Below are 26,299 nucleotides of genomic sequence, written 5' to 3'. Positions count from 1 at the left end.
GTCTAAACATCCTGTGGAGGTGCTTGCAGTGCTAGAAATGAATCATTTTGCTTTGTGTATTATTATAATAAATGAACCACTGGCTCATGATGGCTCGTCAGGCTCAGCGTTCTTCATGGTCTGTTAAAAATGAAAGCACTGGTGCCCTCTAGTATTCAAAACAGTAACATGCAGGGATGTGAAGCACTTGTATAAACTGGCAGCAGCTGATATAATGATGCAGAACCAGACAGCTAAAGAGTCTTTTGTAAAATTTAAACATCAAACCAGACCATCAGGGTCAGAGCTTTGAATTCCTTGTAAAACCTCCATCAGACGGTAGATAAAAACACTTTTGTTGATTTGATCATGAAAAGAGTTCATTATAATATTTCATTCATTCAGCCTGACATTATGTTCCCATTACCCCATTTCTGCTTGGGAGTGGGGTTTCATTTGTTTTGCCGTGACCAATCAGAACCAAGTAATGAATAAGAAGCTGGTAGTAGTTGCTAGGAGTGATTATTAATATTAATAGTATTCATATTTTCATGAAAATTGAAGAAACATGGATTTAATTTAAGAGCTTCAGTACATTCAGAATCAGAAACAAACACTGCTGTTTTTTTATGTATATCAGTTAGCTTGTTTTTGATGAAAAGTGGCTTTAGTTGGGAAAAAGCATCATGTCGGAACAATATAAACTGAAATAATTAAATTGTTATGACCACATTTTGGCACAGGGCCCCTTGACCAGGACTAAATAAAGTAATAATGCAGATATTGTCCTTCAGTGGTACACTTTCCCAAACTAATTTGGAATTAAATTACCTATTCCAACCAGGAAACCCTTTGAAAACTCATCCCCTTGGCTGAGTGCTCTATCTATAATGTTTAATCTTCTGATGGCTCTGAATGCTTGTTTCATACTGAGTGTTTTACAAGATGATGTTGTGAAGGACAAAGAACATGAAGGTCTTTCTTTGGTAGTGTACTCCTGGTGAATCTTTGCTCTTTTGCTGACAATGTTGAAACAAATTGTTTCACCCACAGCTCTTGATAGAGAGTTTCTATCAAGCAGACCTGTCTCCACAGCAAGGAGATGAGGACTGTTTCTATCAGGAGAAGCAGAGCCAAGGGCTCTTTCGAGGAGACTCTGTGTGGTGAAGAGACTCTTGTGTGAGTGATGAGTCTGCCTGAGGACAAAGAGACAATGTTCTCAGGCTTCAGGATTGGCTCTAATGTGGTAAGGTGCTCTGGAGCCAGAATCAAGCCCGAGAGCTCCTTCCTGCCCATATATCAGTAGCCCTTAATACAGTCATGGAGGGTGAGGATCATTTTGTCTAGCCTTTGATGGGAGCTAAATCGCTGGCATCATTTTCTGGGGTCAGGGTGAGATGAGATTGGCTACAGTTTTGTTTCAGGGAGATGCTACAAAGACATTAAATATAATTATAGACTGGCTTGCACCATTGTTTTTGACATTGTAACTTAAAAAATGTATTTAATGTATGAACACAATACATAAAAATATTAAAGCATTAAAAACATTAAAAACATTCAGCTGAACCCATGCTTTAGTGGAAGGGAACTCAAAGGAATCTGACCTTTTGGAATTAAATTGGTCAATGGATAGAGGAGCACACAAATTATTAAAATATGTAAAGACAGGTTGCCATTTCTTGATAATGATATATTTTTTGTAATTAATATTGTCTTCTCTCAGGGTTCATTAATTGTCCCAGGGTCCTCGCTGTAGAAATCTGTAATTGTTTATTCTGAACCATTATTGTTAAACATTATAGTAGACCACTCTACTACGTGTTAATATTTCTTGTTGCAATTAACGTTATCCAGTGAAATTAGTAATTTAGCAGGGGGTTTGAACACTGGCAGGGCATTGAATGTCAAATTCTCATTAGGAGCCCTAGATCCCCTGCATGCATATTTAATAATGATAATTTAATATGTGTGCAAAAAATAATAATTTTTTAAAGAAGTGGAATTTTCTGGCAATTATTTGATGGTTCAGGCTTTATTACGGCGTTAAAATGAGGCTGCAGTAACAATCTCTGACCGTCAAGTGGCAGTGTTGAGCCTTTTGCAGCTGCTCACTCAGCACTAGAAGAAATATTTTAGGGAAACCCGGAAGCGTTCCCGTGTCGGCCGTGACTGCTGCTGCTATTCATTCAGGGCTGCTGCGAGCTCAGAATCGGTCACCGCAGAGATATATCCATCCGAATCGGACGCCTGACATATTCGCTTGTAGCTTAGATAACAGGAGAGCGAGCATGGCTGGTCGGCTGCCGGCTTGTGTTGTTGACTGCGGCACCGGGTAAGTGGCAGATAACCAGATGCTAGTTAGCGTTAGCCTGGATGCCATTAGCTGCTGTCAAACTTCCAGCTAACGCCCTTCTGTCTGCTAACATAACTTAACCACACCTGCTTACTTAATACTTGTGTAATTGTGTCTAAAACCGGAGCCAAAGTACATTACTAATATCTGTTTTTAATGCTGTAATGTTATTTTTCCAACACGGCTTTGCTTGTTAGCTTTTGTTAGCTGCTGAAGCTAATGTTACTTCCTGGATTATCCTCCAGTTTTAATGCTGCAATCAAAAAATAGGGAAATCAGAATTTGATAGGTTGTCCTATTTGTTTTGTTTTTCTTATTTTTATAGGTACACTAAGCTTGGTTATGCAGGAAACACAGAACCTCAGTTCATCATACCGTCATGTAAGTACAGCAACAAACAAAAAAGCCCAAAATATCATAAAATTATACATATTTTAAATGCCGTAATACAACTCAATCTACATTTTTAAGGTTATGATTGTGAAGTATACCTTTTGTAATTTTATCAGTCAATTAATCTGTAATTACTTTATGTTAAGCTTTATTTTATTATCACACTTATACAGTTCATATTTGTGTGTATTTTATTGCTGTTTTATGATATCTATTATCTGTCCGTTTTTTAGTTCTTCTTTTCTTTTATTGTTATCCTATTGAGAGAGTATTTTTAATGCTGTGGTTCAGATGGACAAATAGACTTCATACAGATGTTGTTATTGCTTCCACAATAAGACCAGAAGTGGTAGTTTAAGCTGAAACTATGATTAGTTCCATAATCCGTTAATCTGCAGAGCACTTTGTCCATTAACCAGTTAACTACCTGGTCTACAAAATATCAGAAAAGTGTGATAAGTCGATCACAAATTCCCAAGGCCTACTGTGATGTCTTTGTTTTTATTTCTCTCCAAGAAACCGCTGAAAACCAAAAGATATTCAGTTTACTATCAAAGAAAAGCAGGAAATCATACATTTGAGAAACTGGAAACAACTGTTTTTTGTTGTTTTGCTTAAAATATATAACCCAATTATCAAAATCGTTGTAAATTGGATCAGTGGACTTCATCATAGTAAAAGATTTATTAGCATGGATTTGTCCGAAGTTATGACCTTTTAACCATGCTCTTACAGTTTTGTCATTTGATCTATATCTTAAGTACTTGCTTTCAGTTTAATGTTCTTGTACACTTTTGATCATCAGGTATTGCAATCAAAGAGTCAGCCAAGGTTGGAGACCAGGCTCAGCGCAGGATGATGAAGGGGGTTGATGACCTGGACTTCTTCATCGGGGACGAAGCCATCGACAAACCATCATATGCAACAAAGGTAGACAGGAGAGTTGAACTGGGTCAGATGACATTTTGTTTTGTGAAGCGGTCTGGTGTAGACTTCAGGATGAGACATTTGACATTTTATTTCTTCTTTCCTCATTCCCAGTGGCCCATCCGTCATGGAATAGTGGAAGACTGGGACCTGATGGAGAGGTTTATGGAGCAGGTCATCTTCAAGTATCTGCGGGCAGAACCTGAAGATCATTATTTCCTCTTGGTAAGACCAGAGCTACATGCATTAAATAAGAATTACCTCACATACAGGCTGTTAGACATTAGGCAATGTTTCTCTTTTTCTCATCTTTTTATGCAAACCTATTGCATCAGTCTAGCCATGTAGTAAAATAAATTGCAACATGATTCAAACTGTGAGAAGTCAGAAACACATAAATCTATTTCAAGTCTGCAACCTCTAAATTTGCACTTCAGCTCAAGTCTTTGTTGTTTTAACAGTAGCTTTTCTATGATCTGCTCTTTTAGGCAGCATGGCATCAAAAGCCAAGTCTACAACTACCTTCAATATTAAGAAACCATTATTTGCAATCAGGAAAGCCCTAAAATAGATATAATGAACACAAATAAAGACTTCAGTTGTGCAAATGAAAAGAAATTTTCTCAATATCAGCCTGTATGGGATACTGAGATTATGGCATACAAAAATGACTTCCAATTGCACAAAATGTACAAGAATGTGATGATAATGATTCATAATTTTAGCTGGTGTGAGACAGACAGGGTTTTCTGTTTTGTATCTAGAACAGGGGACTGACTCTGTTCCTCTGTATAACCCTGTGGCTGTTTGATTGCATGACCAAGACATTTGACTAATTTCACAAATATCATAAAGCAGGGAATTAAGTGTTTTAAAAAGTTAGATTCATAAATAGTACAAAGTCAAGTTTGTTAACCTCTTCCAGTGTTTCCCACAGATCTGAAGGCAATGTGTGGTGGTAGGCCGACGACCGACGGGGGGGGGGTTTGGTTTCGGTAAACTGGCCGACGGGGGGGGGGGGGGGGGGGGTGATCTCGCTGATGGAGACACACGCGGTGTGCACGGAGGAGAGGTACTGTGTGTGAGCTATGTGAGAGAGACGCGTGAGTGACAGAGAGACGCAGGGTGAGCAGAGAAAGGAAATACAACTTAACGAATACGATGCGTATTTTTTAATTAGCGTTAAAAAAATAATTAATAACGAAACGCAATATGTGGCGGCCGGTGTTGAATCTGTGGCGCACCGCCACGAATTAGTCTATGTGTGGGAAACACTGCTCTTCTGTGTCTCAAAATGTGGAATATTCACACTGTATTCACGTGAGATTTTTGTGTGTCTCTCCCTCTCTCTCCAGACAGAGCCTCCCCTCAACACACCTGAAAACAGAGAGTATACAGCAGAGATCATGTTTGAGTCATTCAACGTCCCAGGTCTCTACATTGCTGTTCAGGTAAGTTTCCAAAACATTTCAGCACCTGACATTAACATTTGCCACCAACCATCATCTCTCAACACCTAACTGATCGATTTTCAGAAGCTTCAGTTTTGACAAAATGAATTTAGTTTAATGCCCAAATTTAAAACCAGTTAAACCAAAACTTCAACAGTTACAAAAGTGTTCACAGCCAGACTTGCGGCTTGCAGATTGAAATAGCTTTGACTCTTTCACACATAATGTAATATGAGTCAGAGGATGTTCATGAGGAAGTGCAAATTCTCACTTCTTCATTTTGACTTTGACACTCAGATTTTTTTTCCTATTTGATTTAAATCCTGCACAGTGTTAGAAAAAGAGAGAAGGTCACTGTTCAGCATTTCCTTCATCACAATGATTGTTACTCACTTTCAAAACTCAGGCTGTAAAGTATGCAGTTTTTTAAACCAGTGACAAAGTTTGAATTGAATTTACGCATCAGCCTTCTTAATAATGAATTGTGTTTTTGTGCATCAGGCTGTCCTGGCGCTGGCTGCCTCCTGGACATCCAGACAGGTGGGAGAACGCACACTGACAGGCACCGTGATTGACAGTGGAGATGGAGTCACGCACGTCATCCCTGTGGTACGTTCCTCCTTCCCAGGCTTCTCTTTTACAGTTCTCCAAAACAAGGACATAAAAAGTGAAATGAAACAAACAAGAAAAAGAAAATACATATATCTTAAGTTCACGACAAGCTTGTTTTTCACTCCTTTCACATTCTCAAACTCATATACATAAATATTTGTGCTCCAGGCTGAAGGGTACGTTATCGGTAGCTGCATTAAGCACATCCCCATCGCCGGTCGAGACATCACGTACTTCACCCAACAACTGCTGAGGGAGCGAGAGGTGGGGATACCTCCTGAGCAGTCTCTGGAGACAGCCAAAGCTGTTAAGGTCAGTATTGCTTCCTCTAATTGACTTCTTCTATCTTTATGCCCTTAAGAAAGTCTAAAAGCTAATATTTACCAACCCAGTCAGTATTTAATGCTTTAGAGAAAAGTGACAAGACAGGAAGAACAAATTATTTTACAAAGTCTGGTTCACTGTTTGTTTTACTCCACCCTAAATTGATAATCCTCATATTAAACACTCAGACTTTGTAGATTTTAAACATGTTCATGAACTCCACCCGAAACCCTAACATGCTGCTGCTCTGTACATGATCTCATCGATGGTAGATGTGTATTTTTGGGGAAACTGCACAGTGTCAAACTGACCTCAGCACAGCCACTTTTAGATGTTTAAGGACAGTGCATTCTTTCGCTTTGAGTCATGCCCAGTTTTTGTTCCTGAAGTGACACACTCCAAAAGATGATAACACTGTCTTGCATTTCTCAGTGTGACCACTAGAGGTCAGTGTTGCTACAGCAGTTTATGACTCACTTCAAGGAACTGAAATGAACAGTAGAGGTTTAAAATGGGAAGAAAATATTCAGTTCAGTCACTACAGAGCCTTATTAGGTTATTAAGAGTTTTTTTAGGTCCTGGTAGTATGCTCTTAACAGTTTTACCGTATTGTGTTGCTTTAGGAGCGGTTCAGCTACGTCTGCCCTGACCTCGTTAAGGAGTTCAACAAGTATGACACAGACGGCTCCAAGTGGATCAAGCAGTACACGGGCATCAACGCCATCTCCAAGAAGGAGTTCACCATCGACGTTGGCTATGAGCGTTTCCTGGGGCCTGAGATCTTCTTCCATCCTGAGGTGCAGCTGATTTATTTTCACTTAAATTGAACAATTCATGAGCAAAACCTTTTTTTGGTTCTCTCAATATAAAATGTATGAGTCATGGTAGTGTTAAATGTTTTGAAATGTACTTAAATACCATTTGATCTCCTCCAGTTCGCCAACCCAGACTTCACCCAGCCAATCTCAGAGGTGGTGGACGAAGTCATCCAGAACTGCCCCATAGATGTCAGGCGTCCGCTCTACAAGGTACACAAACACATCCCTCTACATTTTTACAAGCGTGACAGTTAGTGGACGTCTTCTCATTAACATCTACCTGCCGCCTCTTTCTTGTGTCACAGAACATCGTGCTTTCCGGAGGCTCCACCATGTTCAGGGACTTTGGCAGACGTCTGCAGAGGGACCTCAAGAGGACTGTGGACGCAAGGCTGAAAATGAGCGAAGAGCTGAGCGGCGGCAAGTTGAAGGTAGGAAGCAGGAAATATGGACTTGTGCAAGGAAATTGATTTGCATTTCTGCTAGTACAGTTTGGAAGTGGAGAGGAATAGGTCTTCAGGAAGTAGTTTTGTGACCTTTAAAAGAATAACTGAGTAAGTCATCCTTTTTTTTTTTTCAGCCAAAGCCCATCGATGTTCAGGTCATCACTCATCACATGCAGAGGTACGCCGTCTGGTTCGGAGGATCGATGCTGGCTTCAACTGTAAGTATAAAAACATTATTTTCAGCTTTTCTAACAGCATATAATCATCTCTCCTGCTGCTTTTATCGCTCTTGTGTCTACGAAGTTAACCTTAAAGGAACAGTCTGACATTTTGGGAAATACAGACATTTGCTTTCTTGCCAAGAGTTCTATGAGAAGGGTCTTCTTGTCAGTGTACTTGTCATTTTTACACTTTGGTTTTTACTCAAACTAAACAATCACTATAATGTAAATTAGCGAGCTTTAGATGTGCTGGTAGACAGATTTCCTTACCCTTGATCCAGGCTAACTTCAATCTAACCCTTGACAATAAATCAAAGAAAATGACTATCTATTCCTTTTTAATAAACTTTGAAACATTCAACACTGTAAATACTCAAATTAAAGTGGAGCATGTGTAGGGATGTAACTGTAACGCATTGATGAATATAAAGAGAAATGACACTTAACTGAGATCAACTTTGTTTCGGCAGCCCGAGTTCTACCAAGTGTGTCACACCAAGAAAGACTACGAGGAGATCGGACCGAGCATCTGCCGCCACAACCCGGTATTCGGAGTCATGTCTTAGGCTTCGGAGGAGCGCGTTCAGCGGAGGCCGAGGAAGACAGAGGAAGCACCGCAACACCTCACACGCTGTGGAAGCCCCATGAGCCTTTGCACAGATGCTCCGACAGACCTGTTCATTCGGATTGAGCGACAGTGGACCAAACAAACTGCCAAAAGAGTGGCAATCTCCTCACAAATTAGAGGAAAGAGGTGACTCAGCCCAAAGGATCCTCAAAATAAAAATGTTTACTGCAAGTAGGTTAATAATAGGTGATAAAAATCTTTAATTTCTGCGTGCCTCGTATATGTACTTATAATATCCTCACAGGGTTGTAATATGTAATTAATCAACATGAGTCCTGTAAAAATGCACTTCTCTGTGTATATGGGTTGGGTTCTTGCTGTTATATACTCCAAAAAAACAAAAAAAAAGAAAACTGAGGGGTTGTTTCAAGAAGCAGGACACACATAGCTAGATCATTTTTCACCATTAAATAATACATTTTCTATCAAGGCATCAAATGGGTGCAAACATACACAACATCATACAAAAAACAATCATCAGATATACTTTAATTCCTGATTATTATTTTTTTCTCTTTTTTTTATTTTTTTATTACTTTATTAATTTTTTTTGAAATGTCCCTCAGTACCTGGAAAAAAAATCTGTATTTGAATTTAGATTAAAATAAGTCAGACATTAAAAAAGGAAAAAAAAAAAGTGAATCTGTTCAAATGTTTTTTTCCAGGTTTCACTGAAACAACAATTCCTCCTCCAATTCCTTTTTCCTCTGCAGCGTTGTGACTAATTACACACTGCTTTCTTTTGACCTTTTTTTTTAATTATTTGTATTAATCATCTCTCAGACGGCTTGTCTTGGAAAAAAAAAGTTGTATTAATATATGAACATGCAGTTTGAATGACTGTTGTTGGACCATCACTGTTGCCTAGATCTCAGTTATACTGGATAGCCTTGTACTGTACCAAATCTGGATTTCAATGCTGGCATTCCAATAAATGCCAAGGAGATATTTCTACAGTTGTGATTTCTGTTTTCTGAAGTTGCACTTTAATTTGTGAGGAAATACGATAGCCTCTGTGTTCAAAGCGGCATCTATTCTTAATATATCACTGCTATTTTTGTATGAGTAGAAATCCCCTGTAACTATATCCCTTTTTAAAGTGACCAACACAGTATGGCAAGGGAAATGTCTAGAAGCTTCTGTGATTCACGACAGTCACTCATGTTGCAGTAGAGGAGTAGTGGACACATGGATATCCTTGTTTTTGTGTATGAAATCAACAAGAGTCTTAGACTTCAGGTCATGGAAAGCAAATACTGATACAGATAAGTCTGGATAGAGGGACAGACCGATATGTCTCCTGCTGAGAGGTTACAGGTGCTCCTTTTCTTGGCTTTTTTCTTTGGAGCAACAGGATTTCTGTCCATGCTGCTGTCCTGCGGGACTGAGTACTGGCTGCTGGCTGCTGAATCCTGCAGCCGGCCAGGAGGAACGACTGGAGGACATGTCATGAGAGACGAGAAGAGCGGCACTAAGGTATTAAATATACTGAGCACTTGGAACACGGTAAAGCGGGTCACGGTGTACTAATGGAATAGTACTGAAGTGTTTACAGCACATGAGGCAAAGAGAAGCACAAGGATGATGAAAATGAAAGTAAAATTAAACTAAATGATAGTGCAAGCAACAGTTTGCCACAAATCTTTAATAAAAAGCGAGTAAAAGCAGCTGAGGGAATATTAAAGGTGCAGTAAAATGGGTTTTTAATTGATATGAAGTTGCTTCTCATTTGTGTGCAGCATTGCTAAATAAAACAAGCTCTGCTGTTCTGGTTCTAAATTAAATTAAGGCCAGGGGCTTGTTTCACCAAACTGCATCATTAGATAATTTCCTCCTCATTTTGGCACCTAGAGAGAGCTGTAGGACTTGCGTGGCAATCTTATATAAAATAGGCACCATTTACAATCTGTGTGTCACTTGTGAAATCAGGTAACACAGTCTCAGGTTTTAAAATCTTACATTCACAGACAGCAAACATGACATGTAGTCTAGTTAGGAGTGCAAAGGTCAAACAAATCCTCAGTCTCATCCTTTAGCTGTTCCTTAGTGTCTGTTAATACTCCTTAAAGGACTGGTTTGTACTTTTCCAAGCTAGTGCTCCTATGGACATTGAAACAGGTTTTGCATGCTGTGGTCATTCCTCCTCTTCATAGTAGCTGCTACCGATCACCCAGTCATTCTTCTGTTAAATATTACAAAATTAAGTTAATATGAGGCTGAAGCAGTCTGAATTTGTTAAATCAAGTAGTATTAGTCTTTTTAGTACAAGATTCCCTATTTTTGTCTGTCTCTCTACTGCAGCTCAGCACTGAAACACTATCATTCTCATTCCTCAAATTTATGAAACCAAATATATATTGTCTGATGCCCGATATAACTACAGCAAAGTATTCATCAAATGTATCACAAAAATTTCATAGATGATATCAAGAGGAAGATTTCAAGACATTGTTTTATGATTTTAGGCTGATGTGAGGATCTTCCATGAGGGTCTGTTTTGGCGATGCTCCTTCGTGGCCTTTTCTCATGAGTACTCGATATGGGACCTATGGATCTGTAAGAACCTTAAAACATAAATGATGCTGATTAGGCTTCCAAAGCTAGCAAATAATAGCAGATTCAACTGGGAGACTTATAAAAAAAAGATATTGAAACTGCTTTTTCCTCTTTAGCCAATCAGCCATCATCAGTGGTCTGCCAGACCGCTTTCCTCTTCCCGTTTCCTGTTCATGAGCCAGTGCAACCACAGCTGGAGTCACACAGTTTACCTGCAGAGCCCTATGAACCATACTCTGCCATTGGTTGGTATTTATATGTATTTAGAAATTGTTATAAATTACAGTTGTGATCTTACACGTATACCCAAACATTGTTTTTTAATGTCTCTCAGTTTTTAGGACCTTCTGGAGCATCTTCCTCGTTACAGGTGTGACAGCTGTTGTCATTGGTGGATTAATTGTCCTCTGTGCTAGCCCACTGGACAACCACAAACTCTATAAAGTGGGTGGGGTCCTTCAGCTTTGTGGTGGTAAGGAGATGAATTATGTACATTTTTGGCTGCTGTCTGCCAGAAAGCACTCGTTAGGTGTCATTGCTTACAGCTGTGTTTAGCTCCTGATTTGCTCAAGTCCAGGTGTTCTGTGTCTGAGAGAGGACATCATAAATCTCACTGTTTATATTAGGGTTGAAAAAAAGTAGCTTTACGTGTAGGAAGATTCAAAGCACGCACACTGAACTGTAAAGAACAGGTAGTGTTTTTTTGATAGCTAAAGCAGAGAAGCAGTTTTATTTATATACAGTAGTGCATCTCATACCCAGGGGCAACTCAATGTGCTTTACATAAAAACAAACATTTAACAGTATGAATTGGAAGCATAAAAACATACAATTAAAAAAAACAATTATAGTAAAAATTGGAAACATTAAAACATACAATTAAAAAACAATTACAATACAAATAAAACAAAGAAGAGAAAACTAGAAAGAGAGAAAGAAAATAAAAGTTAGACTAAAATAGAGCATATAATATGAGAGTGCAGCATAGAATAATGATTTGCTTTAAAATTATTAAAATAACATACAGTGCAAATGAAAGATTAAAATGTAAAGAGCTCGATAATTAGCACATGAAAAGAGAAATATTTTTAACCTGGATTTAAAAATGTTCATATTTGGGGCTGATTTCAGTTTCAGGAATGACAGCTTAGAAAGAAAAGCAGACAAGATTTGCTTACCTGTCTGTTGAGTTCAATGTCTGAGATTGTTACAAAAAATAAATAAATAAATAAATGCATTAACACATAATATTGCAGTATTGAAACAACTAGCTATGAGACACCATTACAATACGTACAGTAATGATGGAGATGACACAAAACAATGGCCTAACGATGTCTACACCAGACTTCAGCCAAGATTTATAACTATGATCCTTATCATCATCATACTGTCTTGACCTGAAATATGTGTTCATTTAAATTCATATAACTGAAGTTAGGACAAAGACATTTTCGATTTTGTTTAAAGACAGGGCAAAAAAGTGACAAAGTATGGATTAGATTAAGACAATCTTTTAAAAAGTACAGTGTGCTGTTTCTGTGTTTTCCATAGAAATAATATTGATACTTTCCAGTTCGAACAGTAATAAAAATAAAAAGTTTTATTTTGGACTGCTCATTGGGTAGAATTGCCTTCAGCTGGGCGTAGTTATTAAAAAGCCGAAGTGTGTTTGTGCTCAAGTTTGGTTATTGTGTGTGTGTGTGTGAGGAAAAGACACCATCAGTCTCTCTCTGTCTTATGTTGTGTGGTTTTGCTCCATTTTTTTGTATTATGTTTTTGTAGTATTAAAATGTTAGAAGAGAAGGGCCATTGCTTTTTTTTTGTATATTGGTTGCAAGCTCTTTGTTTGAGCCTTCTTCCTCTTGCTCCTTATTCCTCTGTTCACGCAGAGAAAAAGGCGGGAAGATTTCCCAAAGTTTATATTCTAACATGGACTATACTCAAATACAACAAAGTTAACTGTAATCTCTTTTGAACAGTGTGGAAGCTGACCTCAAACACATCATCCATAATCAATATCTTTCAGTCTCAGCTCATGACTGCCAAATCCTTAGAACGTGATCGCTCCATCTGACTACGAGCCAAATATCTTGCTACATTTCAATGCAAAGAGAACATTTGCTGTAAAGTGATCTATGTAAGTGATATTGCAAAATAAACCAAAGGATTTATTCAGGGTGGCCTTTGAATTAATGAATCATATCTTTTGTAAAGATGTAAAAGGTTAATGTTGCCATTTCAGAGCTGGGCTTTGTAATCTGAGGTGAAAAAAATCTTGTTTTTTCTTATTCAACACAAACAAAAACTGCTTAGTGTGTCGCTAACAGCCTGAACAACAATTCAGCTGTCACAATGTGTAAAGCTTTTATACTAATGATGATTATTACTTTTATTTGTATTGCAGCAGCATAAAAAGCAAAGAAAACACTACCTGCAGTGGCTTTAAAAATGGTTCTGCAGGTGTCCCACAGAGCAGACATTATGTGCAATAATCAAATACACAAAATAACAAACTGATGAGGACAAAATTATGATGCTACAGTTCCAATTGCTGAGAAAGGCCAAATAAGACTTGTTAATAGTTTTTTCTTTTCATTTGGGAGTAGAACATGTCAAAATATGTTAATTGTTGATGCCATATAGGGTTAAATTATTATTATTATTAAACGTGTAATTCCCTGCAATATGAAGCATTTACATAAAACTCTGGTAGCCAGTGCAGAATATAAAAGACATGTAATGAATTCAATGATTAAATAATGTTGAAGTTATGTAACAATTTGGACTGAACTTTGAACCCCAGCAGCAACATTTACTATGATTTTCTGTCTCTGTCAGGTATGTGTCTGCTGGCAGTGCTGGTGATGTATCTGATGTGGGTCCAAGTACTGGATACTCTGGAGCAGTTTGTCCTCCATAAGAGACTCTCCAGCTGTCCCTCGTTCCATCTTAGCATCCAGCACGGCCCCTCATTCCTCCTGGCTCCTGTTGCTGTTTTCTTCTGTACGCTGGCTGGCCTGATCTTTATCCTGGTTGGTATTCACGGTATACAGCTGGAGAAGAGGGACAACATTCCTGAAGTTGCAGGACAGGATGAATATTTGTGACTGCTTTTAAAAGACACATCCAGTTTATTCATGTTTGGGCTTGGACAGTACCTGTAATGAAAGTCAAACAGGAAAAACCTCTCTTCCAACTGTACCTCTTTCGACCAAAAAGAGACAAAGCCCACATAAGGATATAAGGTTGAAAACGGACTTGACAGCAAAAAAAAAAAAACTTTGCTTGATTACATACAGTTCAGAAATGTTTGGTGTACACATAGGATCGATGACAAAGTGTTGTACTGCCGCACAGGGGCAGGTGAGGGAAATGTCAATCAAACCCAGTGCTTGAGTGTACACACCCACACAGTCCTGAGTAGAGATCTAATCAGGCAGTATAAGTGAAAACACCTGTGTGGGTTCAGCATGTAGGGGCTGATAAGGACACTTCAGAGGGAAACTTTTTGGTGTACTACATTTTATCTAACAGCTTAACATGACACATTGTCATAGGATTAACTCTCTTAGCTCCACTTCAGCTGGCTGTGTTAAAATACCTTCTACAGTAATATCAGTAGCAATAATATAACTCTATGAAAGTGGCCATACTGCTTTTAACAAAAAAAAAGAAGATGAAAATACAGGATTTTGCACCTTTATTTAAGCCTGCATTATTATTTTTTGGCCACTTTGGGGCAGCAGAAACAAGTTGTGAGCACTGACATGACTTTTCTTTAAAGCTATTTTTGCAAACTTACTAGTGAACAGTTGTTTCTTTACACAACCAGCTCTTACAGAGCAACATTGTTATTCATATGGAGTCATGTTTCTTTCCACCTGGTGACGATAAGTCTAATATTGACTCTTTTAGCTCTGTTGCTCTCTACCAACTCCCGAAAAGAAATATCTGTGGTTACCGTGTTTACTAGCTAGTCTCAAACTGTGTCTGTTTGCCATTTGGCGCTGAGCAGGTAGTGTACAGTGAGTTTTTAGAGCTTTGTCTCGGAAAACAGCTGCCTGCTGCGGGCAAAAGCAACGCTAAGAGTGAACCAAAACAGTAAAGTTGCAGCCAGACAGCTAAACAATGAGCTGAAAGTTGCTATAAAGCTCTGTCAAGCTGAGGAGATAATTCTCGAATAATACTTTTTAATAATTCTATGACATTTTTTACATTGCTATTAAAAAAATATTGATTGTAGCTGCTTTAAAGATCTCCATATCTGTGTCACCTCTACATGCAGATCCTGGTTTATATGCTAGTCCACATCATTTTGCTTCTGGCACCAATTAAAGGAATAGCTTTTCTACAGAATCACTGCCAGAAAGCTGTTTTCTTTGATACATGTATCAATGTGAGAGATTATGTATATCTCTACAGTATTTACATTTGTACAGTCCCAATAAGGATAAAGAGGCAGATAACTGGGCTGTTACGGAAAGTCCAAATTAAACAATAGACAGCAGTGATGATTGACAGGTGGTCACTCAAACTACACAGTAATAACCAAAGACAGAGTCAAAATAAATCTTTGGAGCTTTCTGATTACCTCTTCCATCAATGAAGATAATTGGAATACTAAATTAGCAGTTGAGTCATTATATATCACTAATCTATTTAACAGATCCCATTGTGATTAATACTCCACCACTCCCACTCTGCTTTTATTATAATTGACAAATCAGTTTTGACAAAAGTGGAGAGAAGAAGCCTGCCTGGCCGCTGATGTGTATGTTGAGGGATTGAGTAGATTGAGTGTGACCGTGCCTGCCTGTCAGTAGGACATCAGGTTGAAGCTCTGAAATATTGGGTCAGAGGGATGGAGATGATAATAATAAATTAGACTGTCATAATCCATTTTCTGACAGGAGGGCCTCTTCATGGGGGCTTTGGCATGTGTGTGTAAAGCACATATCAGCCACCAGAGAGCAGTGTTGTTTCAAGATAATGCTTGGAGTGTTACTCTAACTTCTCTTCAAATTAAATCACTTCTTCATTCAAAGTACTGTACAGTGTCCTTGCAATGATGTCCGTAAAGCAAAATGCAAAGTTGGCGGCAGATTAGGCTGAAACCAGAAGAGAAATTTGTAAGTGATAATGAATTCAACTACTATAATTTTCCTGACAAACAAAATATATTTTTTTATATAGTTCACTATAGTTAACAGTATATTGAAAGAAAGTAGAGGGAGGGGGGGTTGTAGAAGCCCACAGTCACACCTTGATAATTGGAAAAGGCAAACACAAGTGAGACCTTGAGATGATACAGTGACAAAAGGGAGAGAAAGGGGAAGGAAGGATGTGTGCGTGTGGTGGTGGTGGAGGGGGGAGCAGGAGTAAGAGAGTTGACACTGCTCATCAACGAGGATTTCAATATTCTTTAATGTCTGACACTCCTGCACTTCTCCATCCCTTCTCTTCTTAATCTCCGTTGTGAACTAGGTGAGTATAATTACACCTGAGCATATCACGTTCACTTCCCCCGGCCCTTAAACATCTGTCACCTCCTCTCCCTTGTCACAACGCCAACAGCCAACGCAGTCATGGGTTTAAAGGGTGATCTTCTTCTTTTTTTTCCCCCTTTTTTTTTCTTCTTCTAATGTATGCAAGGAGATCCAGTCATATCACTTGGTTTCAATCTTTTGAAAGCACGATCGTGGCAGATTCATTACTCGGGTTCATGAGTAGATGTGCTGCTGTTGTAGCTGTCACCATCGGACCCTCGTACACACTTTGGCTATAGACCCCCACACACACACACACACACAAACTCTGCCACCACCGGTAGTCGTTTACATCACATCATCACACTGGGTTTTTGTCCTCAGTAGATAGAACTGTCTGCTGCAATTACAACAGGGGCAACAAAGACCTTGGACACTCCAGCTCATCTCTTTTATGCTTTTTAAAGAGAGATTTTAGCTTGAAGTTCGATTAAAGTCTTAAGATTGTTGAATTGTGTTTTTATTTTGTTATGATTGAATGCAAAGACACAAATGTAACAACATTAATATATTAAAAGCTCGTAAAGCTTTTAATATATGTGGAAAACAGTCAATCTTGCTTTTTTTTTCTCGAAGAATTTGAGAAAAAGTTGACTATTTTGTAAAGCTCCCTGCTCACTCAAGTGTGTTTTGCATTGTGTTTAACCCTAGAAGGTAATTTTTCACAGTTTAAGATGTGCATATATATGGCATGATTTTGTGTGGTTAGGGTTGAGTGTGATATAAAAACCTTAAAACCTTTGATGTACATACAGTATGCTGCGAATAAACATCTCAGTGAAGTAGGAAACATCTTGCTCAGCAGCAAAGATGAGGACAAATCCATATACTGTAGATTTTGGACTTTTTTAATGACACAAATGACATTACTAAATCATTCTGAGGGGGCCTTTAATATATATACATAAGAATTAAACAACCAATACCAGTTTTGACCACCTGCACATCAGAATATTTCAGAGTTTTGACATGCTTAAGTCATCATATGCACATGTAATACTGAGAAAAGACCATCAAAACAATTTTATTTTATTTTAACAGCCTCAATAGCTAGATGAAGTACCAGTTCTTGCATGCAACTGTAGATATATTGTATCTGAATAAGCATGATTTGGAAATCTAAAGATGTCCAGGTCTTATGTGCTCCATGTTATGCTGTTGATGTTTGTGTATCTGCAGTCCTATTGAACATAAAGGGTTCATGCATGTCTCTGATATCACTTCATCGAGTGTACTATGCAGTGTAAAACACAACTAGTAGTATGTTTATAGTTTTATTACATGAATTTAATGAGAAACCACTAAAAGCTGGACACAGCCTTGACTCAACCTTTTCTGTGATCCTAAACCTCCCCCTATTTTGCTCTTCACATTCTCTGCTCTACCTCCACATTACCCAAAGGCCAACCCAGGGGGCACAATTATTCAGGCCTTTGCTCAGCCAAGTAGAAGAAATTAGCCTCTTCTCCCGAACCAAGACCTTCTAACCTGCACCAGGACCCCGGGCTGCCTCTCTGACTAGCATGACCCCCTGTGACTTCTCTCTCCAGACCTCGTGTTTTCCATACATATGAGCTCGAGCTGGCCGGAGCCACGCTTGGCTGCCATGTGGGCTCCTTGCCCCGGCTGGCAAAGTGGGGCTGGGGAGCTGCGGGCTATAAAATCTAACACCCCCACACCTCCTCTACCGCTGTTCGCCCCTCCTGGGAGGATGCTGGTGTCCTCGGGCCGATGATGTGCTTTCATAACGATTCAACAGAAAGTCGAGCATGGTGGGATGAGATGTGTCATTCTGTGGCCTTTTTAAAAGCTGTGATTCCCAGAAATATAGGAAATTTAATTTAGAAATACTTGGAAGTTGTGTAACCTATAGTCTACATTTAATAGTTTTCAAATTACTGCAGGTCAATATTTAAATGAGCAATTACAGAAAAGAATAAAGTTATATAATGGATGCTATTATGACAGAGTATGTTCTCCAAGCGTAAGGGCACATAATAAGAGCTCATCTTCCTCCTTTTATTCTTCACTTGATCTTTTCTGTAATTTTCCCCATTCTTTTTCTTCATTAAAATCATTTTGAGCATCAAGTGCTTCTATTACCCATGTCTGCACTGTCAGATCAGCCTCTTTTACCTCTTTCTTTTCCTCCTGTCTGTCTCTTCTTTTCTTTTTTTTGCCATCTTCCATCTCATCCATTCAGGCCAGTCAGCGGTGGATAATGAGGTCTGTGGCCTGGCACCCTGCTCGCTCAGTCACAGAGTACAGTAAGAGTTTGAAAAATTCTCAAGGCATTTTGCAGTTGTATCACAAAATCTTGCAGCAACCTTGGTGGCTTTTATGAAGGGTCCACTGGAGAGAAGACTGTGTTGATAATAGGAAATACACAACAGCAAGGCAAGAAGACAGACACTTGAGAAGAATATAGGTGTGGTTTAGGTGTAAACTGTCTTAGGTTTTTGTTGCTTTTGGTGTCTTGAGGTGCCTGTAACAGCTTGTGGCAGTAATACACCAACATTTAATCTATATTACCAGGACTTTTGTTTTTTTTTAAAGCGATTCCACACCATATTTGCAGTATTCAACTTGTTCTCTGCATTTCTGGCATCTCCATTCAGGTTTTTAGTATATTTCAAAATGCACAGACTAAAAGGGACATAGGTGCTTTTAGTCCAAACTACTAGCGGCTAACTCTTGCTGCTACTACCTTAGCTGTTATGCAAATTACATGTGTAAAAATGTTAATACATAATATTTTTCCCACTGTTTTTGCCCAATATGTGTGTGTGTGTGTATGTATATAGTCCAAACAAATCCTCCAAATGAAACCACCAAATACGTCACTGGACTATGAACTCCAGAATGACACATAGGAGCTTTTTAACCTCAAAGTTAGGTGAACTTCGTTGTCATGGCTGCGATAATTACTGTTTGAGAAAAAAAGTTGTGGTTGGAAATGTGAAACTTGAGGTTAGAAAAAAAAAACGCCTCCCACCATCCCACTTCCCCGAATGAGGAAAATTGTCAACTTGTCATCTGAACTGTGTCACTGCTCTGGTAATAATTACTACTGTCGAAGCCATAAAGTCGTTTTTGGGCAACTGACTTTATGACCTAGTATGTCATTTTTCTTGGGAGGACAGTCTCCATATTCCATATGTAAAAGAATAACCAACATGTCCCCTAGAAATGATGTTTATGTAGTATAATAATGTTTCCCGAACTATATTGGTCACAACGTTTTTTTAAAGTGAATGGCGTGCTACCTTGGTCTCATGCGTCAAAGTCCTGCTTGTGGTTTCAGTAAAAATATGATTTAAGTCAATGTGGACATTTTCAGTATTCAACCAAGACCACAAGCTTTCCCAACCTTAACAAAGTGCTTTGTTTTGACAAAAAACCCCAAATGAAATACATTGTGGATGAACATTTTACTGATGCATTGAGTATCTACTGATGGCAACTTGCTATAAGAGACCTTTTTCACAGTAGACACTTGTCATAACAGGAAAAGCACATCTATGGCTCAGTTCCAGTGTCCAAGGAAGCCATACTGGTGAACCATCATGCATTATACCAGGGTCATGAAACTGGAAGAACTAAATGGGACTCAGCTATCATTAATGTAAACTGCACCTGTGCTTTGTGTGTCTGCTGTGAAAAAGGTCGACTAACAACATTTCCTCATTGACAGTATGTTGATTAAAAACATAATCTGGGCAGTATTCCTCCATTTGATGTTGCAAATTAGTTGCAAACAATGCACTACTATGTGTTTCACTTACATTGAGTCATCCTCACTTGGAGGTAAATTTTGTCCAAAATGCCTCCATCATACAAAATGTCATATGTCCTGTAAAGGATGAAGACATAACACTCTCTTTAACATTATTAACACATATCAAACCCCAGAATAAATAGATGACTTTAAAATTATTTACCAAATAACAAAACACAGTTTAAGCTTCTAACTGCATTGCCTTATGGTTATCAGACCATCAGCAGCCACAGTTTATGATTTAGTCATATAAAATTGGTGCAATTTTAATACAATCTTACCACATCATTTAGTGTAGATCCAGTGTATCAGCAAGCAGCTGCTTGTGTCTGGTTCGAGGTGGCCTCAAGATGGATTCAATTTAAACAATTTAATTCATATGATGGACGAATATCCCTCTTTACAGCCTGTCTACACTGCATTCACTCCTCCATCTCCTCCTCTTTGGTGCATGTCTTCTCTTAGCTCCTCAGTCCATTCTGTAGTCTCTCTCGCTATCTCTCCTTTATGACAGGCCTCTTACCTTGTGACTGTAGATATCTGAGCTGAAGGCCTTATCATGGTGAGAGTCAAATGAGGAGGAAATGATGGCTTTTTTTTTATCAGTGGCCTCCCTCCTCTTCAGGCCACCATTTCATCTCAGGTCACCATGTGTACATTCTGAAGGGTAAACTGAGTCTATTGAACTGGTCCACAACCCTGCCTCACCTGACTCCAAATGGGTTTACTCCTGTTTCTATCCCCTTTTCCTCATTCCCATCTATTTCTTCACCCCTTCCTCCCTGGCTCTTCCTCATTCCTCGCCCCCTTTTTTCCCGAAGAAAACGATCAACACCGTGTACTGGAAGAGAGAGCGAAAGACGGCGAGAAAGATTAAATCCAAGTTTCTTTCATCCATGAACGCTTTCATCTCTCTTTTTTTTTCTTCCCCCAAACAGAGGGAATTATCAGCACTGCAACCGACACAGGCTTTTGACGAGGGTGATGGCGCAGGAGGGGAGGGGGGTGAAGTTGGTGGTGGAATAAGGGAGGAGTGGAAGATCAGGAGGAGGAGGAGGCGAGGGGATGCGAGGGGCGGGGTGGGAAGTTAGGTGGTTGCAGATCCACTCCCCATGCATCCACAGTTTGTCTGGGTTTTATCTACTCAGGGCCAGGGGTGCTCTTCTTTTGTCTTGTCTTACCATTTCTTACTTTACCTGAATTACCGCTTGAGTATTGCAGTCAGCCTTAAAACACCATAAGCAAACTCAGCGAACTCCTCAATATCTCAATCCGACTTATGGATTGAGTGTAAAAAGAGGCAAAACAAGTGAATAGAAGGTATAGGCTAACAGACCTCAGCAGTCAAAGCTAAAGGAACAGTGCTAATCCACCCTTCCAAAAATGTAACCAAAACTAAATAGATGATTTTTTTCCCTCTTTTTTTTTGCCTCCCTTCTGTCATACTTGGCATGACGTCTAATCTCCACTGTTCTGAGTGTTTTTTCATTAAATTTGTGTCAGGACTAATTTCGAGGGGAATGAATACAGATGTCAGGATGCCATCGAATCCCATCGCGGGGCCTTTAATGAGATAACAGGCTTTAGTCAAAGAATTAGCGCTATTGAGAAAAAAAAAAGAGGAAAAAAAAGAATGAGATTAGTTCAATGGGATGTGGATACAGAGTGGAACAGGGACTTTGGCTGTTGAGAGAGAAAGTGAGAGAGAGGGAGAGAGAGAGAGAGAGAGAGGGGACCAGAGTCATATCAGACCTGCCCTGCCAAATCACAAATCTATTTCCGACACTGGTATTAATTATCAAACTAAAGCTGCTGTTGCATATTGATTCATCGGGGTGCGCACTTGTATTATCTCCTATTAAGCAGGAAAAAAGGAGAGATTATATGAAGCCTTCGGGGGCGTTTTATGGATCCTGTGAGACTGTTAAACCATGTCACGGACTCCACAGCAACAAGACAAGCTCCCTGTGTGTGTGTGCGCGCCCTGATGTTGCTTCTTATGTGGGCTCGAATGCTCTCTTAAGCTTTAAATTTGATTATTTTGGTGAACATTTTTCAATTAGCCCCACAATCATGGCCTTGAATATATTTCTGTGCATAGAGATCTGTCTCTGTGTGCAAACACGCATGTATATTTGAGACAAAAGTGCAGACGGTGATATTTAAAGCTCAATGAGGCATCTGTCTCCAGTCTGTCTATAAGGCCATGTACACATGATCAGCAGTATATGGATTTGTCCTCATTATAACAGAGCACAGTTTAGAAGGAAAGCGGTCACCAGTTAGGAGGAAAGCCCTGGGGAATTTGAAAAAGAAAACAAGCCTAGAAAATGCTATTTGTGAAGTATGTACATCAGTTTAACACAAAACAAGGCATCATGCTCCAGAGAAAATCTCTTGACCTCTACCTGCAGCCCCTATGCCCAGCTCAACACTGTCCCCTCTGAACATTGTGCATGCACTAGGTGGGTAACTTGTTTGTTTTTTTGTTTGTTTGTTTGTGTCTGAAACCTTTAATTGGATGGACCTCAGGCAAGGACATGCCAAATTCTTGCCTAAGGCCATGCTTGATCCCAGGCTCTGTGTGAGTCCTGGTTAATTTTGGTTTTAATTTGATTAAAGGGCATATTTGTGAGGGGATATAAAAGGCACAGAATGAATTTAAAAATGAAAATGATTCCTCCATAGACTTGCATTGAATCAAATTACGATAATCCAAATGAAACACAGCAAACTCTAAAGCCCCCCAGGGTGATAACATACTTGAGTCTTGGAAAAGAAATGTCCATACCTCAGGAGAACTTCCAGCCACTTTGATACCACTTTTATCTCATATTGCCAGACCTCAGAATTTGTAGTTCAGCTGCTTACTAGTGCTTTTTTATTTTCAAATATTGCACAAAAGCAGGATTCAAGATTTGTCCAAATTTTTACAATGAAAGTATGTAGCTTATTTGTTACGTTGACCGCCGGCCTGTTGTGCAACTTCTGAACCTGGAAGCAAGAGCTGATGCAAAAATGGGAGAACTCCGGAGTCAATTTCCTTTTGAGTCAGGCCGACTGCTCTTTAAGCAGCATCAGATTTAAAGTGTGACTGTGGTAGGCAGCGAGGCAAGCTCTGTGGGATAACACCGCTACAATTGTCATTTAATTCTCACCAAAAAGGCAACTGAAGAGCACACGAGGTGTGAAAAAAGCCCAATGAACAGCTCATCTACTGCTGTCCAGTCGCATGATAAATCCATCCACATTGACCAACGCATCCCCAGAGGAAGGAGGGATTTGTTTCGCACCTCGCATCAAATGGGGATTGTTGGAAATAGAATCCGACGTATAGTACGCTCAGCATGCAAAAGCCCCGCTTGAGATTATCAACAGAGGAGGTATATTACATAGTCACTGCGACCGGTGTGGGTGGTAGCCAAAGAGTTGAGACACACGCGCACACACACTTCACAAATAATGAGACCTCCAACGGTGTGACACCCATTTCACACATGGATGGCATCTGTGATTGGGAAACATATGTTTGTATTGATGTATAATTATGAGCATTGAGTTCCTCTACTTCCTCTAAGTTGGTGGAAATGACTCTGTGGTGTGTATGATTGTGTGTGTGTGTGTGTGTGTGTGTGTGTGTGTGTGTGTGTGTGTGTGTGTGTTTGATAGAAAGACAAAGAGAGCAAGGGAGATAAAGTGTGATGGAGAAAGAGCATCAACACCCTGCTGACTGCACTCAATCACTTTCTTAATTATACAGCGAGAACACAAGTCGCTGTCTGTCCGGAACCAAAGTCACAAATTTGTTGCAAGATATCATCTTCGTCTTCTATGTCACCTTTACGCCGTCTAACGTTCAGGTGTTACACAGGTAGCGAAGCTGGAAATTCAATGATTATACAAGAGGTGTGAAGATTGACGTTCGCCCAGCTGTTGTGATTGGCTTTGTGCGACTTGGCGACTGTGGGTGTACCTCTTTCGCCAAGGAGACGAAGGTGTGAGAGAAACAAAAGGAGGAGGAGCAGAAGAAGAAACCAGAAAAGATTAACAAATTTTAAGGGCAAATTGGGATGGAAATGGGAAGAGAGACAGAGAGATTGGAAAGGGGGAAGGGTGGTGGCAGTTAGAAAGGAAGGGAGGGATGGGAGGGGTTGGAGGGGTTGGATGGGGGGGGGGGGGCGGGGGCGTCGAGGAGGACGAAATGAGACCAAATTTTCTTTGGCAATCTCCGTGTTCCTGCTGCAGGTGCTGGGGCCATTTCACTAAAGCAGGGCCAGACGCGAATGTCATTAGTTCCTGAGCCCCAGGTGAATTTGCCACAGTTCCACATGATTAACCCAGATAATTGTGTGTTGATAGCGAGCATGGTCGATGGAATACAATTTTCGGGCCCAGATTCCTAAACAAACAGCTCAGCAGCAGCAGCCGCCGTGGTGAGCCAGGGAGACGGGATAACGGCGGTGGCGGCAGCGGCAACACTTGTGATGCCGACTGCGTTCTCGTACCAGGGTTTACAAAGAGAGAAAAAGGGAGGCGGAGTAACGGGGCGGGGGGGGGGGGGGGGGGGGGGCAACTTCTAGAAAGAAGAGGTGAAAAAAAAAGCCAGGTCAGCCATGGGTGACACTGACAGGAGGTGGCCAGAAACCGCATAATTTCATTCAGTTTCATTTAATTTACTCCTGTCATTTTCATCATCAAATGTATCGCTATTGTGCAGACATACAGCAGGTCCAGATGCTGATGGTCTATATTTTTGTGCTCGAAATATTTAGGTCATGGGTCCAAATACCCACCATCCAAAATATTTTGAGCTGGCACCAAATTAATTGTTTGGATTTTTTTTGTTGGTAATGTTAATTATTATTATACTTATAATTCAATTTCTCAACATAGAACTCTATACACTTTTTTTCACCATGCTTCCATCAATAGAAACCTGTTGGGAAAATGTGTATTTATTATGTATTCATTTATTTTAGTAGATTTTAGTTAACTTAAAGCTGAAAATTTAGTTTTTTGACCACTTGGGGGCAGCAGAAACAAGCTTAGGACACAACATATTAACACCTTTTTACAAGATGATCTTTTATGATGGAGCTCTTGAAACTTAGTCCAAAATCACTCTCCTTTTTAGCTCTGCTTTGGTCTCCACCAACGTCTTATGGAAATATAAAGCTCTTTAGCACCTAAATGCACCACTATGTCCACCAGCTAGTCCCTAACTTTGTCTGTGTACCGTTGTCTGTTGTATTGGTGTTGGGTAAGTAGTGTGAAGTTAGTTTCCCAAAGTTTTCTTTCTGTTTTGTGGTGAGAATAAATCAAATCAGTAAAGTTAGGGGCCAGAAAACCACAACAAAAAGTAAAGAGACGCTATTAATCTCCGTAGAGCTGTGGGGAACATCACTGTCAGGTGATAATTCTGTCAGACTGTCTTGTGCTAATATAAATATATTGATTTTAAGCCACTTAACATAGTCTAAGAATACTAAAACCAGCTGAAAGAGTCTGAGCCCTGATTACAGGTAAAGTAATTACACAAAATGAAAGAAAAAAAAAGATTCCCATAGCCTCATGCAGAGTTTTTTGCTGTGTGCATTCACTGTGGCAATTTGCTTTCAAACTAAACTTGCTGAGTGAGCATGAAACCATGATACCTACTGTATATTGTCTGGCTTATTCGATTTATAGCCCAACATACTGCTCTTTGGGATTCATCAGCAGGGTGTGAGAATTAGCCGGAGGTGAGAGACTAACTTGATGCGCTGAGTAAACACACAGAGGAAACAAATGCATATATCTGAAAGGTGAAGAAAACATATAAATCTGATGGTGTGAACATATGATATTGTTTTTGTCAGTAATATTGTTTCACATATAGGGCTTTTGGATTGATGGGACATGTGGTGAAATCTTTTTCTTTTGTCCAGAGACAGATGCATGTTCCTCAGATGAGTTTCCAATGAGTTTCCATTTCCTCTTGACCTAGTGGTGAAGGAAATATTCCGAGACTGGAAACAGGCACATAACCCACGTAACGGACTAAACACACAAGATATAACGTGTGTGACTGCCCCATCTTGTATCCCCTCGTTGGCTGTGGATGGGAGTTGATGGGTGGAGCTGAGACCTTGTCAGAGATGCAGCACACCTGAGCAGGCTGGTCTCAGGAGGTTATAAATCAAACCTGCAACATCCTTTCACTCTCTTCCACTGACCTGCCAACTAACACTGCTCTTTGTCTCTAATTTGTGCTTCACATAC

General features: G+C 39.6%; 2 protein-coding genes across 2 annotated transcripts; both read left to right on the top strand.

Moving 5' to 3' along the window:
• The first annotated feature begins 2,141 nt into the window (after window positions 1-2,141).
• LOC128354497 (actin-related protein 3) lies at window positions 2,142-9,103 on the top strand. The gene is made up of 12 exons (XM_053314721.1): window positions 2,142-2,314; window positions 2,661-2,716; window positions 3,534-3,658; window positions 3,770-3,880; window positions 5,011-5,106; window positions 5,608-5,715; window positions 5,887-6,030; window positions 6,666-6,839; window positions 6,978-7,070; window positions 7,166-7,291; window positions 7,441-7,524; window positions 7,998-9,103. The coding sequence occupies exons 1-12, from the start codon at window positions 2,271-2,273 to the stop codon at window positions 8,091-8,093; spliced, it is 1,257 nt and encodes a 418-aa protein (XP_053170696.1). The 5' UTR covers window positions 2,142-2,270; the 3' UTR covers window positions 8,094-9,103.
• Window positions 9,104-9,411: 308 nt separating this feature from the next.
• Window positions 9,412-13,877, top strand: LOC128354015 (transmembrane protein 182-like). The gene is made up of 5 exons (XM_053314263.1): window positions 9,412-9,631; window positions 10,621-10,711; window positions 10,828-10,956; window positions 11,046-11,183; window positions 13,553-13,877. Exons 1-5 carry the CDS (start codon window positions 9,449-9,451, stop codon window positions 13,819-13,821), a joined length of 810 nt encoding a protein of 269 aa, XP_053170238.1. The 5' UTR covers window positions 9,412-9,448; the 3' UTR covers window positions 13,822-13,877.
• Window positions 13,878-26,299: the final 12,422 nt, after the last annotated feature.

Source organism: Scomber japonicus, chromosome 24 (assembly GCF_027409825.1).
Source record: "Scomber japonicus isolate fScoJap1 chromosome 24, fScoJap1.pri, whole genome shotgun sequence".
Taxonomy (NCBI): domain Eukaryota; kingdom Metazoa; phylum Chordata; class Actinopteri; order Scombriformes; family Scombridae; genus Scomber; species Scomber japonicus.
This window is presented reverse-complemented; position numbering and strand designations above follow the sequence as displayed.

Coding starts and splice junctions, on each gene's coding strand:
- LOC128354497 (XM_053314721.1), top strand. CDS start 2,271: ATGGCTGGTCGGCTGCCGGCTTGTGTTGTTGACTGCGGCACCGG. Junction 5,716..5,886: donor TCACGCACGTCATCCCTGTG/GTACGTTCCTCC, acceptor TTTGTGCTCCAG/GCTGAAGGGTACGTTATCGG. Junction 6,031..6,665: donor AGACAGCCAAAGCTGTTAAG/GTCAGTATTGCT, acceptor GTGTTGCTTTAG/GAGCGGTTCAGCTACGTCTG.
- LOC128354015 (XM_053314263.1), top strand. CDS start 9,449: ATGTCTCCTGCTGAGAGGTTACAGGTGCTCCTTTTCTTGGCTTTTTTC. Junction 10,712..10,827: donor GATATGGGACCTATGGATCT/GTAAGAACCTTA, acceptor TTTCCTCTTTAG/CCAATCAGCCATCATCAGTG. Junction 11,184..13,552: donor GGTCCTTCAGCTTTGTGGTG/GTAAGGAGATGA, acceptor TGTCTCTGTCAG/GTATGTGTCTGCTGGCAGTG.